The sequence below is a fragment of the Parasteatoda tepidariorum genome, chromosome 8 (genome assembly GCF_982258835.1).
Source record: "Parasteatoda tepidariorum strain Cologne lab strain chromosome 8, Ptep-v5.0, whole genome shotgun sequence".
Classification (NCBI taxonomy): Eukaryota; Metazoa; Arthropoda; class Arachnida; order Araneae; family Theridiidae; genus Parasteatoda; species Parasteatoda tepidariorum.
In genome coordinates, this window is record NC_141762.1 from 660,362 (window position 1) to 678,570 (window position 18,209).

Below are 18,209 nucleotides of genomic sequence, written 5' to 3' on the forward strand. Positions count from 1 at the left end.
GTCCGCATCCTTCTTAACACTCAAATGGCTGAAGCAATAGTAATAAAAATTGTGTCTTGTCAAGTAATAATATAGTGGCTATGCGCCACAAAATTTGATAGCTTATCTGGTGAAAAGTGCGCAGTTAGCGTTACTAACTTGAAAACGGTACGAGATAGGGGGGAATGAATTACAAATTTATAGAGCAGTATTGATTTACTACAAATAGACACCTTGTGGACATTCATACTTTAAAAAATGTATATATAACTTGCATATTTGTTTGTTAGTAATATATTACACGACTTGACAAAAAAAATTGTAGAAATAAAAGTTATCACAAGATAACTTTATTTTCTATGTACAATAAAAAAAAATTTAAAAAATCACTGAAATTAATTTTCGATCTAATGATCAGGTCTTCACGTTTTGGACTCAATCTTAATGGTTCGAAGGGGTGATCTCAAATATGCCAATTAATTGAAGCAGACGATATTTTAAGTTACGAAATCAGACGCAAAATCCCATTTTCTCTGAATAAACATGCATCTTTTTCGATAGAATTAGATTTCTGACCTCCATAATATAGAGGGTTACCGCAGTTTCGAAAATAGGGTCCCAATAGTTCGGTCATCATATCTTGAGAACTTTTTTAAGCGCATCGAAAAAATTTTGCTCACAATTATATAATTCGTTTATCTAAAGATAATTCCATGCAAAAAAATAACTTTCAGTAAATATTCATTTTTTTATTTACTAATAGTAGGGAAAATTTTGGGTTTTTTTTTTGGTTAATGGCGGGCATTTGGGTCTATTTCCCATTGGCCTCTGAAATGCCAGAATTGCTTCTCTCTCATCATTACCCAGTGAACACCTATGGCTAAGCCACGGCGGTGGAGTAGCGCCGTCCACGTCATACAACCACAAACCCGTTTATAGGGCTGTTACATTCACACAGAAGAAAGGACATAGAACAAATAGAGAGAGAAAGAAACATCCAAGCCATGAGCGGGATTCGAAACCGCAACCATCGGCTGCGCAGTCAAGCACGCTAACCACTCGGCCACCTGGTCGGCAAATTTTGAATTGCAAGGTATACAATTTTTCAGATCTTTTTAAAGAATGTAATTTTAAATGGCAAAATAAAAAAATTGAGCGAAACCGAATTTTAAAGAACATGGAGACAAAAAAATTTCGACTATAATTAAATAAAATTACAAAAAGAATAACAAATATTTACTAAAAGTCATTTATTGCATGAAATTTTCTTTGGCTAAACGAATTTTATAATTGTTTGCGAAAGTTTTTCCATTCGCTTAAAAAGTTCTAGAGATATGGAGAAATTTGCAAAAAATAAATTAAACATATAGGAGTCCCATACTTTAAACCGCTCTCCGAACCAACTATTGGGACTATTTTTCCCAGACTCCCTATATTTTGAAGATTAGAAGTCGTAATCCGTCTGAAAAAAAAGCAGATTCATTCGATACAATTCTGTTTTCTTGTCTGATTTCTTATCTTAAAATATCGTATGTACTAATTAATTAGCATATTCGAGGTTAGTTCTGGGAAAGATCGAGTCTCAGAACGTATCGATCCGCCCATTAGGTCATAAGTTATTCAGTGTAACGTTTTTTTCCCCCTGCATTGTACAATATATAGACGAAGTTAGAGCATCGGAAATAAAGGTATCTTGTAACAACTTCGTTCAAAGATCATTTTTTCAAATCATAGTGTATGAAAGCCTAAGAAACAAAATTATGCGTCTTTCTAAAAGTTAATGTTCACAAGGAAATTTCTGTTCATGCAAATTTAATAATGTTCCACATTTAACTTCTCCCCTCTGTCTCGTTCCGTTTTTAAAATAGAACGCTAACTCCACATTTTCCCACCAGGGGGCAGTCTCATCCCACGCATGGCCACTTTTATAGCTTTAGGACATCGGGATATTTAAAAGAGTGGATATCGACATTAGTGGGCACAAAATCACATATGCGTTGGAACTCACACATCTTGAAAACTTTCCGGACTTATAATGAGAACATAAATTCTAATAGAAATATGCGATGTTCTTATTCATATTTCAATTACTGATATATTAAGTAAATAATTTTGTTAACATAGTTAGTGCCATGACATCACGAATTGGGAAAAACAAATGTTAAAAAATATGGAAAAACGCGTTTTTCATTTAAACTATTTTGAATATTGTTATTAAAAGCCTGATTAGTCCTTAATGTATAATAATCCTTCCAGCTATATAATAAACCGGAAGGGCAAGGGCAACTATCCAAAAAAAAAAAAAAAAAAAAATCGTAGATCAAGAAAATGTCAATGATAATCCTTTATTTTTGTTTCCAAATCTTAAACAATTTCAGTGCAATTCCCAGTGAAAAGTTTTAGTGACAGATATCAAAAAAGAATGCCATGTATTTTTCAATGGAAAATAATGACCCAGTAATTTTGGGTAAATGCACTTAATTGGATACCTGAGACTGACGTATTCTTGACCCATGGCGATGACTATGGTCACTGAGACTGGTTTTCGCTGGAGTCAGCCAGAGAGAAAAGGAATCTTTCTCTACTATCCCTAGAGTTAGCCCTAGAGTGAAGAGAAGCTACCCTCCCAGAAATGAGTTATTCTTGTTTCTATAACAACAGACGGCCTCAGACTTTGTGGCGAGGGAAGTTCTTACTGTAGACAAACTATAGATAAATTGTGGCATTTGTCGATTCAGAATCCAATCAGGTTTGAACACACACTCGTGACGTCGCTTACAGGTATCCAATTAAATTTGATTTAAATAACATTGTTAGGCATGATACCTTAACTTCTCAAATTGCAAGTACCAAATTGTGTAAAATTTTCCTCCATTTCAATTACATTTCTTACATGATACCAGCTTATAAATTCAATGCAAAAAAAAGTTGTAACTTTTATTAAAAAAATTTTTTTTTTTTTTTTTTATAAAATCATTTTAACAAAATACAAAAAGGGCATTATTTACTGATTTTTAACTTTTGTTTTAGAATTTCCCTTAAAAGAATTTTATGTTTTTGTGCAAATAAAGAGAAATGAATAATTTTTTTAAAGTCACTGATCTAATATTTGCGATTTTTGTTGAAAAACTGGGGCACATTACATTGAATTTTAAACCTAAATTTTAGAAAAATAATAATAAATAATCTAAGAGTTGAAACATTATGATATTTCAAATTCAATAAGGATTTTTAATTTTTCCTAAGATTGAACTTCTTGTAAAAACTTTCTGGTGCTTTGACTGTGATTATTTTAACAAATTACATCTACAACAATAACTTTAAATAAATTATTTACTAACTCTCCAAAAAAATAAAAAAAATTCAACTAAAAAAAAAGATGACAAATTTTGAGCAAATTAAATATAAAAAAAATTGAGTTTAAAATTTGTAAGCATATTTAAAAAGTAACTACAGGCATTCAGATCTTATGTTAATCTTATCTAACTATACAACATTCATTTATTTTGCCAAGTCATCAGATTTTGCAAATATATCTTTTATTGTTTAAAATTTCTACAGACATTTTCCACAGCCTGTGAAGAGAAGGAGGGTGCGAGGGATAAGTTTTCGTTAAACTGCTCCACTGTAAAGTGTTCGATGGGCTAGCAAATTATATATATAATAAAATAATAAAACGGAATTTTAGTAATCATCCTCAGAGATGTTTCCCATCATGCAGTTCCCGTGGAGCGTAAATAAATTACTACTACTACAGCTATTTTAGGAAGGCTCAAAAATAGATCTAAATAATTACTTTATAACTAAGTTTTTATTTCTATAAAAATACATAATTATTCTAAATGAATGCTAAGCATATAACTAATTATTTAACACTACTTAAACTATTACTTAAGACAACCTAACAAAATTAATATAAACAAATATTTAAAGTATTGCTAACTATTTAACCTTACTTAAATTATTACTTAAAACAAACTAACAAAATAAAACAATACAGATGACTATAGCATTGCCAATTTAGATAAAGAAATATCCACGTTTTCGGATAAAAAAAATAAATACATATATCAAAAACAAAAAAAAATTGCCACAAAATTAAAAAAAACTAGTTTTTCCAAAAATAATTCGTTTCTAAATAGATTTTTTTTTAAGAATCTGATACATTATTAAGTCCTAGGGGGCGGATTAATTAAATACTATTTTCGCTTGCATCTTATTGTGCATGAAGCTGATCGTTAAGGTATAAATCATTTAACAGATCCCTTTAACTGTCATTTATAACAGTATATATGTATTTGTTTTTTATAACTGTCGTTGAACAACTGATCCAATTTTTGGGTTTACGACTACTAATGTTCAACTCCGTAGCCTTGTAATTTTGAACCCAATAAAGAAGACAAGGGAACTCCTGGATCAAGTATTAGGAGAAAATTTGCCTTCGTGGAGCAATTTTTAATGGAATTAACCCGCGTTTGCATTACATGGAGAGGAAGATCACGAGAACCTTCCACCGTTAGCCTGACGGCAAAGGGACTGTAATCCATGATCCGTCTACCACTGAGGATATTCAGGGGTGATTGTGAGCCCAAGTCGAAATTCCGGAAAATTTCTTGAGTTTAAAAACAAAATGTTTAAATTGAAAAAAATTTAAAACATGTGTTTTTTCCTTTTTCTCAATATTTCTTAGTTTACTTAAAATATATTTGAAATTTTACACATACCTATGACCTGGAAAAGTAATTTAAATTTACAAATATGTCTTTCTTTCTTGAGTTTATGATTATAATAACTATTTACTGATAAAAAATGAACATTAATCATGAATATAAGCTTGCTTATAAAGTAGCTGAAGGTTATAAAGTATCTGGCTCTCCCTTACAAACGAATAAAATAAACTGTGTTTTTAAGTTCCGCCTTTCAAAATTTGATTTCCGGAAACTTCTGTGATCAATGATTTTTCGAAACGTCTGGACCTTCGATCTCCGGAAACTTTCGGATCACTGTTAGCAAAAAATCCGGAAATCCGGATTTTTTCCGGAGCACAATCAGCACTGGGGTATTTCACATCAGTACTGTGGTCGGTGCAAGCCGAACGTGGATTCATATCCACCAGCCATCGCTGGGATTTGAAACCCGTTCTAATCATTGAAAGGAGAACGCTCGATACCCTGAGCCATCGTGGCTCTACAATAGTATATTACTGTTATTTGCACAAAAATAATAATTGCAAAATGGTTAATAAGATTAGACCACCTTTTCAAATAACCTTATTTTAAAATGTAGCACAGAAATTACATTCAAAAAAACAATTATCTTAGTTTTAAACTCCTGAATTGAAATAATAGGAGTAACTTTAAATAATAGGAGTAACTTTAAATAATAGGAGTAACTTTAAATAATAGGAGTAACTTTAAATTAGAGATACAAAAATAATTTTAGAAAAACAATACCATTCTGACTTTATTTAATTTTATGATGATTACAACCAAAACAATATGGAAAAGAATGAGGAAAAATTGGATCCCACCACATGATTTTCCGGCCAATAAAAATTCATGGACAACGATGGAAAACTATGACACCATCATGAGATTTTTATCTATAGTAAGATTTAGTTGTTATTATTACTGAATCGCACTATTATAGATATTAAATTAAGACATAAAAATTATTCCATTTAATGTATTATTTTCTATTTAATTTAGTAATGAAAAAAAACATTTTCAATATTTTGGTATACAATTTTTTACTCATTCTTAACAATCTAATTTTAAATAAAAAACCAAAATCTTTAACCAATTTGTTCAAATATTTTCCAAATAATGAACCAAAAATATAAAAATTTAAATTTTTAGATAATTTTAATTTTTAAGATAAATTGAATAATTATCATTAATCATTGAGATTGCATCTTATTTCAGATTTATCTAATGCAATTAAAAGTTATGAAGTTGTTAAATTTTTCATTTTGTGCCCAGCACATATTTCTTGATTTTTAACAAACATTCTCTGAGAAAAGAAACATTTATTTCACACACTGAGAATTTTTTGGGAGTTAAGGAGATAACACAGAAACTAAGAAATCTTTTTAACATATTTAATAATTTTGAAGAAAACAGTAATAAAAGTGGCTATTTTTTATTCCAAAAAAAATATATCAAACTAAACATGTGTGCAATGTATGTAGTCATGTTTAATCTTTGGGTTAATCACAAATATACATGTTTGATGAGTGCTGACATCAAGTTTAAAATAAACTATCGCTAAACACGCTTCTGGATGTATGAAATGAATTGTTTTAATATTTTTTAGGCATTACTTTCGAAAACCTTAGTTCAAAAATATATTGCACACGAGAAGTAGAAGTCGAAAATTCACCCAGTCATTTTGGCCGAGTAGGAAGTAGTTAAAAAACAAGGAGAGTTAGTACAATTGCATTGTTATATAGTTCATTTCTTTTTTTAATGCATGTTCTTACAATGGCAATAAAGAGTTCTATTAATTAAAATAATATTTGGAGAAAATAATGTAAAGATTGCTAGACATTGATGGAGACCATTAGTTTCAGGGAGAATAACAAAACAATAGTGAGCAAAATAAAATAAAGAAATGCAAAAAAGGGAAAAAAGCATACACTCTGAATAACTTTTAATGAAATTTACACATACTAGGTAGGACACAAACTTGATGGTTCACGGAGGTGACCTCAAATAAAAGAAGTATACATAAAATTTGATTCATCAGGAATTATTTGACCAATTTTGTTTAAACTTTATATTTTGCTACATAAAATTAAATTCCTTAAAAAGACGTAAAAATTTTTATACCTTCCATTCTAAATTTTTTCAACTGTTCAAAAATAAATAATAATTAAAAAAAATTTTTTGAATGAAATCCTCGTTGGATAAATAAATTTTATAATTTTTGTAAAAATTCTTCAATTTCCTTAAAAAATTCTCGAAATATAGCGAAACACGCCAAAAAGTCTAATTAACATTAAAAGTTTCACTGTTTCGATTGCTCTCCTCATCGATCTATTGGGAACACATTTCTCAGATTGCAGTAAATCCCCATGTTTCAAAGGTTCAAATCTGTAGGGAAAAAAGTATGTTTAGTCACAGAAATTACATTTTTGCATCTGATTATGTACCTTTAAATATTGTCTGCACAAATCAATTAGCATATTTCAGATCCATCCCCATGAAGCATTAAATTCTAGCGTGTGAAAATATGATCATTAGATTAAAAGTTATTCAGTTTGTTTCATTTCTTTCCACATTTCGTTTTTCAACAAATCTAAATCTGTTGAAAAAAAGATATGCTTTTTCAGAGAAATTACTTTTTTTCTGTCAGATTTTGAACCTTCAAATATTGTCTGCACCAATCAATTAGCTTATTTGAGGTCACATCCATGAAGCATTAAGTCCTAGTATATGAAAATAGGATCATTAGATTAAAATTTACTTAGATTGTTGTTGTTTTTTTCCTTTGTACATAGAAATAAATTGAAATATTATGCCACGTTTATCAACATGCATAATAAATATTATAATAAGATATGAATTGGCAGATCATTTACTATTACACGATAATAATCATCATAGCATTATCATCAAATGAACTTGCTAAAAAATACTGCTTATTAAAGGTTGTTCAATGTAAACATGAATGTAATTTGATGCTATATTAATAACTGCTAGTATTCTTTAAAAAATTGTATGCAAATGAACTTGTAAATTTTTTTTGATATAAAGCAATATAAATTAAAATTGAGTCCGATTATGTGCTTTTTTAAAAATATGTTTAAAATAATAAAAAATAATTGATGAAGAAATATTTTGAAAGTTTTGATTTTGTATATCTAACTATTCTAAATATTTCCTATCATTACTAAATTAAAAAGCAAATCATTAATAAAATAAAACTAAGAAGGAAAAAAATTATATATGAAATTGTTGTGAAGCCTAAATAATTAAAGACTAAAAGCTATACATAAAATGCCGAGTAGTAATAAACAATTATTCAAAGGTTCACAATGCAACAATCAATGTAAAAATATATCAATCCTGATACAATCTGCACAAAAAATATTGCATAAATAAAATTAAAAGACTTGTGTGTGATATTAGCAAAGAGATAGTCCAAAAATAAATTTATTCAATTTTATGAAAATTATTCATTTAAAAATTAAGCATTAAACAAACAATTAGACTTAAAATTACCGTGAAATAAATTCACGATGCTACACAAAGGACTACAAAACAATTTCTAAAAATTAGCTATTAATATTTATATCACCCTGATATTACTAACTATACGAAAGTTGATGAAAAATTCTGAAATTATAAAATAATACTGATGAAACTAATATTTTAAATTGTATTATTAGTTTGTTGCGTAAACATTGAAATTAATGGCCCAAAAGACAGGAGTAATTATACTGCACCAAAAGCATATAAATAATGTACTCAATGTACCAATTTAAAAAAGTGTCACAAGCTAAGTATGATGCAAAAATAAAACATATAAAAGGAATGATCACTAAAACCTCCCATAAAAAATAACAAGATAATTATAAAAAGCAAACTTTTTGAGGAGGTAGCATCATTAACAGTTTGATAAATAAAATATTGAGAGTGATGCAATAAAAGCAAAATTACTTCAAATTATAAATGAAGAAATACTATAGTTATTGAATTTCAGAAAATTTCTTTTAAGTGTAAATAAACTATACAGCACAAGGACATCATATTCATAAAAGAGACACATAAAATTTATTAAAAATTTATTGTTCCTAATATCACCAAATACAATAACGTATTTAATTTCTTCATCATAACTCATCATGGGTATCTGAAATAAAACAAATTTAACTTATTAAAAGTATACACAAAAAAATTATAATTTAAATAATTAAATATAAAGCATTTAATTAACCTAATTTATAAAACTTTTTTTTTGTAAAAAGTCTTTGTGAATATTGTAATATAAAAGTAAAATTTAATTTCAGGCTCTATCTTTTATGTGTAGCTCAAAAATGGCACGAATAATTTTTCAAGATTTAAATTAGTAATTAAAAAAATACTACAGACCTGTGTCTTTGTCCTCTTTTGTTGATTGGGAAATTGTTTTGCTTTTCTCATACTCTTTGTGAAATTCTTTAATTTCAGTATCATAATCTTTCCATTCGGGAATGATACGCATGGCACTAGCAAGTTTAGATTCTTTAGTTTTTGGATTATTACACTGCAAAAGAAGTTTGAGAAGAAGAAAAAATTACATTTGACGCCATTTTATACTGAGATTAGATATTGAATCAAAGAAATCTTCCAGGTTTATAATGGAATACATGAAAGATTCAGTAAACCCTATACATTGAATGCTAAAATGATTAAATTAGACGTACCTTATTTCCAAAATTTAATACACATAGAAAATTTTTAATTATTGTTAATTATAAGAGCAGTTCCAAAAAAAGAAGCATGGGCACTAATCAGTTAAAATAACTGAAAAGGACAGGATAAATAAATTAAAGAAATATTACAATAAGTTCTGTAAACTTACCAAATCAATCGTTTTAGCGTATTTTTTGGTATCATCAGAGCACCATGTTTCGCACCAAAGCCATTCCTGTGGTAAGGACACGATGCTCACTTGATGAATCATGTTGTTAGGCAAATCCTGCAAGACCACGATTCAATTATTAAAATCACATAATTTCCATAATATCCATAAAAAAAAAAGAGATTTAAGCTTACAATTTAAACAAATAGGGGCTGTACAACTCCTGGACAACAATGATATACATTAATGATACACTATAAAAACATTGCTATATATTGTGAGGGCTTTAATATTTGCTTTTTAGAGGCCCTTAGGAAAATGGATAGTTATAGATCCCTTCATGGCTCATTGAAATCAATTATGTGATTATTTTTTTTTTAATTTCTTAGAAGGAACAGCATTTTTTAAACTACTTTCATTTTTATTTATTTTTAAATTTTAAATTATCATTTAATTTTATATATGATACATCAAGTGCAGAGTCTTTAGAAGTAAAGAACTTTGAATTTAAAAATTCCTCTCTGATAATTATAAGAAATATTTGATTCTTATGAATAGAAACAGTTAGTCAACTTTTTTCATAATTAATTTCAACAATCGCCAGGGTAAAGAATAAATCTCTTTTTGCAAAAAACAAATTTGGCCATTTATACTGCACTAAGCCCATTTCCCAAATTCAATAAAAAATAAGCACCTTTAAGGGCTTTAAATGAAAGGAAAAAAAGCACGGAAGCATTTTTTAAAAATCCTACAAGCCTTATTATTCAATACATTTAATTATCATCATAATAATAAACTTTAAATTTTGGCACTGCATTCAAATAATTTAAAAAATGTTATGTAGAATAAAATATACAAATTTTGGTATTTTTTCAAAGAAATTTCAGTACTCTTTTAGAAAAAAGAATCAACTTTAAAATACAAAAATTATGTTCATTTAATTCAGTATTTTTAAATACATTACCATTTGTAGTTTTCAAGATTATTGCACTTTTAAATATATTTTTAGACAATTTAAATTTATAGAACTTGTACATAAGCACTTATGCTTCTTGGCTGAATTCCATAAAAAAAAAGTATCAGGATTAAAAAAAAAATCCTCAATCATCCAAGAATTATGATGTTTTAGAAATGCATTTTGTTTGAATTACTTTGAATAAAATATTCTTTACCGACTTTTGTTATAGATAATATTTTGCAGGATTTATATTTCAGCAGTTTTGTACAAGGCATTGCTTTAAATTTTGAGAACATTAAACTCAAAATGATCCATCTTTACTGACCTGATCCAAATTTGAAAGACTGTTGGGATCTTGACTCAATCCTTGATATTGTCCTCTCAGACGATCACCAGCCGCTATTCTTCTAAACTTTTTTAAATCAACAACATAAAGAGCACTAAATAAAATAAACATTACTTTAAAAGAAATAAATTAGGAAAAAAATATTTATCTAGTGAAAGTCTTATAAAAGTTGTTACATCAGTTTTCATTGGTCCTTGAAATATCTAAACATTTTATGTGCATTAGGAATTCAGCAAAATGTTAAAGTACATTTAGAGTTTTTATATCTCAAAATAGTTTAGTGAATTATGACATGTAAATAACAGTTTGTGATTGGCCGAGAGCCAGAATGTACAAAAATCAAACAAATATTCAATTAAGATGGACTACATCTAAAATATATCTTTAATCCCAGTGAAACTTAAAATTATAGATTTGTATATAATTATAGATATCTTAACTAAAAGTAGCTATTATACTAATAATTAATGTTAAATTTTCTTATATTTTTTTTAAATAGTTAGCTTTTAAAAAACTTGATAGCTGTACTTGAAACTTTTATTAAGTTATTTGCTATTATATACCAAATAAACAGTAAATATTTTGATAGAACAGTTTTCTTGCTTGCTTGCTATTTTTAACGGAAAATTTCCTTATTTTATAATTAAAGAACTGAATCAGTTACTTAATGATTTACACAAACAGTCAATTAATAAGATGCATATATCACAGCTAATTAAAAGAAAATGAGTAAATAAAACATTACTAAATACAGATAACTTCATTTTGGCACTAAGAACGCAAGATTTGAGGGAAACTTTGCACATTGTGGTAAGTGATTAGGCTACTGTTTTCCAACAATCCTAATTTAAACAATTTTGATGTTGCTTTATCTAATTCTACTTACAAAAATTCTATTGTACATAATATCTAACAAAAACAGAAAAGTTACAAAAACACTTTTTTTAAAAATTTAATAAGGAAATATGAACTATTCGTAAAATAGAGATGTTAAAACCAAGTATGCAGCATATTTGATATATACATAATAACACTATAATGTTCCATTTGTGCCAAAAGAATTTCCTTCTAGAATATTCAATTTTCTAAAATAAGAGATATAGAATATGATGTAAAGATACATAATGAACTTTGAAATAATGACTTCATTAGGCATTAGCATACTTTTGTTTTCTTGATTAGAAGTTTTAAGAGCAGCTCTTTTTTCTTCTTTTGAAACTTTTTATTGCATCAGTTACGGGGGAAGTACATATAGGGAAAATTAAGCAACTAACATAATTAATGAATAAACGACAACTTTTTCGTAGAAACCTAAACGTAAGTTAAACAAGAATAATAAAAAATACAATTGACAAATTTTCCACAAACCTGATGTGGTACTTTCTACTCCCTAAATGAGAGGCCCAATAACCAGATTTCCAAAATCTAGAAAGGAAAAAAAGAATTATCACTAACCTGAATTCATCTCAGTTTATATTTCACAAAAATTTAGTGCCTGGAGTACACTGGAATTTCCGGAGATCCTCCGGAAATTCCAGTGTTACTCCGGAATTTCTGGAGAGCCTCCGGAAATTCCAGTGTTACTCCGGAAGTTCAAGAGTAGTTACTGGGTATGGTTAAATATTACAAAATTATAAAAGCAAACTATGATTCAGCAATGATCTACCTATTCAAAATAACTAAACACATAATTTTGTTTTATAATGCTCAGAACTTCCGAAAATTTTCATATATTATTTCTTCTAATCTAGTATGGTAGTAGGTATGAGTCAATTCAATATATATTCTTTATATTATTAATTCAATATATTTCTTCAATTTCAACCTTTTTTGAATAGCATGTTGCAGTAGAAGACTAAACTAAACTCAGCGGCGCGACAGCCCATAGAGCGCCATAAGCCTACTGTGCCCATCTCAGTTTTCTTGACCTTTGGGATCTGGGGTGCAGGAGCAGATGTTCCGGTTAGGTGGTCAGCCGAACGCGAAACCCCCAGTGTTCAGTTCCCAAGCATGCTTGGTACTCATTTCTCGACCCACTAAAGGGATGAAAGGCTGAGTCAACCTTGCCCGGCCCGAGGATCGAAACAGGGACCTGTGGCACGACAGCGCGAAGCGCTACGGCTCAGCCACCGGACGTAGCAGTAGAAGACTATATTATCAAAATTTTTGTTAAGAACAAAAAACATAAGGAGTGCTTTATTGGGTAATGGCATTACAGTGAGTCAGGGATATGCAGTTTTAAATGTAATAAAAACATCAGAGAGTTGTTTAATAACACCTTTTCCATTGAAAAGTACATCATTTAAAGAACAGGCTAATTGTGTTTACTTGTAGTGTAAAAGAATAAATTTAAAATCTTTACTATAGTATTCTTTTTAAGAGAATAAATTAATAATCTTTATTTCATGTTGGTCATAACATGTTCTTAAATCTGATTGTGCACTTATTATGTTAGCCAGCTACAGTTATAAAATACTAAAATACAAGCAAACTGTTATTCATTTCAGAAAAGGAATAAGATATTTTATGAAAATTAATTGAATAAAAATTTTAATTAAATAAAATTTTACTTCCTAAATTTACTTAATTTTAAATTTGCAAATAGCCTTCTACTAGTTAAAAACATAAAAGTTAATTATTGAAGCTTATTAAATTTTAAACTTTCAGATAATTTTAAAATAAAATATAAAAACTGAACAAGTTATCAATCCACACACCATTTTATCATTCCTGTTTGAAATGCATGTAAATTGAAAATGAATAAATCTATTAAATGCATAAACCCAAAAGTAATGGCTAATGGATTATACTATTTTTTAAAGATAATTGGTTGCCCAAAAATTCAATGTAAAAAGTTATTATAGAGTTAACTATTCAAAGTAGAAAGGGATTGAGAAAAACGGTGAATATTTATAGCATTTAACATAAATATCAGTAAAAATTCATAATTAGCTGAAGTAACCTCATTTTCCCCAGTTTTTGAGAAATGGTTATTCTGAATTGTGATATTAGTTATTCTGAAATGACACAATACTTTTTTTTCCATACAACTTGTATAAAATCCTTTTGCAATTTTTGACAAAGCTAAATGTGATCTTTTATCAATCCTTAATTTGAAAATACAAAAAAAAAATGCTTGATTTTATGAGATAAAGAGACATTAGAAGTTACCTGTAACCATCCATATCTCTTCTACTATCACAGAAAGGGGTGTAGCCATAAGGTGCACCTTGTAAATCTAGGTCTACTAATTCTTTCATATCTGCACGCACAACCTAAAATTAATTCATATTTAAACTTTAGGTCTTAGTTAGACTCTTTCCCAGCTCTTTGTTACCCTGGAATTGGCTAATCTTTCTTTTCCCTCATGGCAGTAAATTTAAATTACTCATTGAAATGTACTGATGTGGGAAAGAAAGATTTGCTGAATCCATAGTGAGTGATAATCTCGTAAGTTTGAGACAAATCGTATCAATAAGTATTGCAGCATTTGATTTTAAATTGAGAGAATATGAATCTCGATAAGTGGCTTTTAAATCAAGTGAATATGAAACTTGATATTGGATTTCAAAAATACAAATCATGATACGTAATTTTTAGATCGCGTAGATACGAATCACGATGCCTTGAAATTGTGTGAATACGAAAATCGATGTTTGATATCACAACCACATAAACGAATCACAACATTGGATTTTAAACTCCCGTGAATACAAATCGCTACATAAGGTTTTAAAATTGCATAAATACAAATCGCGCTATTGGATTTTTAAATCTCGCAAATAAAAATCACAACGTACAATATTTAAATCGTGTGAATAAGAATCACAATGCGCAACTTTTAAATCAGGTAAATACGAAAATTGATGTTTGATAATAAAACCGCGTAAATACAAATTACGATATCAGATTTTTAAATATCGTAAATAAGAATCACAATGCGCAGCTTTTAAATCAGGTAAATACGAAAATCGATGTTTGATATTATCTGCATAGATAAAATAGCCAAAATAAGCAAAAATGCGGAAGGATTGGCAGCTACGTATATCAAATTTTCTGTTTATCTTTGAAAATCAAAAATAAATATAATCATTTTATTTCAACGACTGAATTTCCAGGTAAAGTGGAATATTTATGAAATAAAAAAGAAACGAAACTTTTAGAGAATCGGTATTTATGGTTAAAAGGCTGAAATTCGAGAGACAAAAGCAAAAAACAGATAAAAAGCGGAAAAATCTCATCCCTGATGTTTTGGTGTTTTTAAACAGCTTTGATCTGCAATTTTTATAGGTTTAAAGCTGGTGGAGCTGCAATTTTCATAAGCTTATAAAAGCGATTTTGGAGCAGTTGTGAGTTTTGTTCTTTTATAGACCTTTTTAGGAACAATGTTTTTCTACTTGGAACTGGGAAATTTTATGAATACTTAAATAACTTATCTACAATACAAATTTAACTAAAATTAAGAATATTTATAGATTTTTTACAACAAACATTCATTTTGATTTATTTCAGAACATAGCTAAAATGGGGATAAATTAAAGCTGGATTAGAGCGGTTTGAGAGAAATGTTATGTGAAAATGTCTATTTTAAAGTTGATTGATAGCAAAACAAATGCTGAAGAACTAGAAGAGCAGAACTTATTTAAGCAGCCAGTTTTAATAATGAAATAAACATAGAAAACATAATTGTTTCTTTACTGTTACGCTTATTTTACATCAATCCAGTTATATTAATTTCCCACCAAAAATTCTAAGCTATTTTAATAACAGAGCTAGAAACAAAGAACACCTAATCTGTGGTTCATATCAAAGTCTTCCTTCAAGGCTAGTTTGCCTCAATGCTTGATTAAGGAATTATTTTATCTTCTGGGTTAGGTTCAAAATTACAATGTTACAGAGTTGAACATCGACGGCTCTAAACTAAGAAATCGGATCAACTATCCAATACCGGTTTTGAAATAAAATAAATTAACACAGACTTAAACAAGGGATCAAAAAAACAAAATATCAAACCAGCTTACCAATCCTTTCCATCAATTGCTGCTCTGAGGGGCCAATAATAATTATTCTAAGGTGGCTCAAGTTAAATTACAGTACCCAACGGACCACCATTCCATTTCAAGCCCTGAATAATTTATCTTAAATTACGGATATTCTGTTTATAAAAGCTGGAGACTTCTTTTCCAGTTTCATAACTTTTTGCTAAATGTGGGCATTGGTAGCTCTAACATTAAGCCGCATATATATGTACTTAGGAGTAACGATTAACTATTATTAAGTGGTTCATATTGTGTTGATTGATTAAGATGATAGGGAGGTCTAAAAAATCAGAAAGCTTTACACATTTGAAATTGCCTTTTACTTCCTCTGGTTAATAATAATTGCATGCATGCTTTCATTAAAAAAAATAATAATAATTGCATAACTTAGGTAACTCCTTTATAAATGGCAAGAAGGTTGATAAAATCACTACTAAAAAATATCATGTTTTGGCCATATGGGTTTTAAATAACATTATTAATTGATGCATAAAAATAATCATTTCTTTTTTTTTACTTCATGAGTAAAAGCATCTAACAACCAGTTTTTTTTTCAGTAATGGAAAAATTAATAATAAACTGAAACATATAAATTTAAAGATGATTTCTCTTCTTACCTGATCAGCATCTACAAATATAATTTTCTTAACATCAAGTGGAAATAATACATCAAGGAATAGAATTTTGTATCTAAAAAATTAAAAAAAACAGATATTTTATTTAAACCAAAATAATAAATCAGATAATGGATATTTTGTTAAATTAGAGAAAACTTTTGTATGTAAAAAATTAAAAAAAATTTAAAGGCACTGAAAAAAAATCTAAATTACTAAAATTAATTTAACTTTTGACAATACTTACCTTTATATTCTTTTAATCAATTAATACAATAACTCATGCCTATGCATTTATATATTTTAAAGTCAAGCTTTTTGCTTTTTAAAAAGTATATAGTATGAATCTAGATCAAATAAAATTCGTAAAAACTAAATTTTCAATGCTTTAAAATATTGCAACTGTGAAATATTTCAAATTGTATAGTTTAAAATGCATAAAATATTCAATACTCACACCAAGAAATTAATTTATTTGAATATTAACTGACTATTTTAACTTTCATTTGAACATTTCAGTAATTATACTTTACAGCTAAAAAAACTTATTAAAAAAATTTTTGAAATATTTTGGAATGTAGTTGTACTTGCATAAATTTTTATTCAATTGAATAAACAATATTTACAATTCATAAAGAGTATTAGTTTCACTTTTATTTATAATTAGAAAGAAAAAAAAGAAAAAAAACAAGCAATACTTACCCCCATATGATTCTTTGTTTTTCACTCTGTTGATTCAACCACCTGGGCCATTTATACTGCACTAATTCATATTCAAAGCCATATTTTTTGGACATAAATGGCAAGAAATCCTTTATAAAAAAATTTATTTTAATCCTTAATTTATTAATAATTATGAATACAACTAACTCAATAATTTTATGTAGAATTAAAAACATTCATTAGATATCCATTGTTTTGTTTTATAAAATTTTAGAAGAGTTTGTCTGTTTGCTTCTTGGATAAATAAACATTATTACATATTCTTTTAATTCTTTTCATTTGATTAAAAACGGTATTTAAATAAACGTTTTTAGAAAAATTCGAATTTTAAAAAATTCGAATTCGTAAGCAGTTTATTTAGATTCAATTTAAAATCATATATTTTATTGCATAAGTCAACAATGCAGATATTTTATTCTTTTTTAATATTTAAATCCAAAAAATTAAAACTAATAATATAGTCATGATTAAGAAGCAAGATTAATTTCTCAAGTATATATTATTTAACAAAATTGCATAATTTTGAAAATTAAAGATAATTAAATCATAGGGTTCCCACTCAATCTTTTAAAAAAAATTCAAGGACTTTTCAATGACTTTCAAGGACCTAAAATCAAATTTTTCAAGGACCTATTCGATATTATTGTTATACGCTAAAGTACATGTCAACCAAATTTTACAATTACGTAGAAGCAGAAATTGTATATTTTTAAATCATAATGCTTATTTGACAACAACAAAAATTATTTATTAAATTTATCAGCTAATAATACGAATGGTTGACAGTTACATTGCTGTTTCAAATTACTTTAAAAAATTCCAATTGACCAAAAAAAAAAAAAAAAAAACTCCAATTGACACAGAATACTAGCCATCATTTAAAACTAGCATCAGTGAAACTTCATGACAAATGAATTAGAATTAATGAAACTGAATGAATGAGCAATGCATATTACATTAAACAAGCATAGTAAATAATTGAT

The 18,209-nt window shown here is 27.9% G+C and overlaps 1 protein-coding gene across 2 annotated transcripts in view; it reads right to left on the minus strand.

The window, feature by feature from the left end:
* Positions 1-8,752: 8,752 nt before the first annotated feature.
* Uggt (UDP-glucose-glycoprotein glucosyltransferase) overlaps positions 8,753-18,209 on the minus strand; it is a 90,266-nt gene continuing 80,809 nt past the window's right edge. For both annotated transcript variants that reach the window (XM_087149348.1, XM_087149347.1), the window contains 8 exons: positions 17,206-17,315; positions 16,507-16,579; positions 14,022-14,125; positions 12,219-12,275; positions 10,830-10,944; positions 9,547-9,663; positions 9,075-9,228; positions 8,753-8,835 (listed from right to left, as the gene is read on the minus strand). In XM_087149348.1, the coding sequence (XP_087005474.1) occupies positions 8,816-8,835; positions 9,075-9,228; positions 9,547-9,663; positions 10,830-10,944; positions 12,219-12,275; positions 14,022-14,125; positions 16,507-16,579; positions 17,206-17,315 (750 nt within the window). In that variant the 3' untranslated portion in view covers positions 8,753-8,815. The remainder of the gene's footprint in view (positions 8,836-9,074; positions 9,229-9,546; positions 9,664-10,829; positions 10,945-12,218; positions 12,276-14,021; positions 14,126-16,506; positions 16,580-17,205; positions 17,316-18,209) is intronic.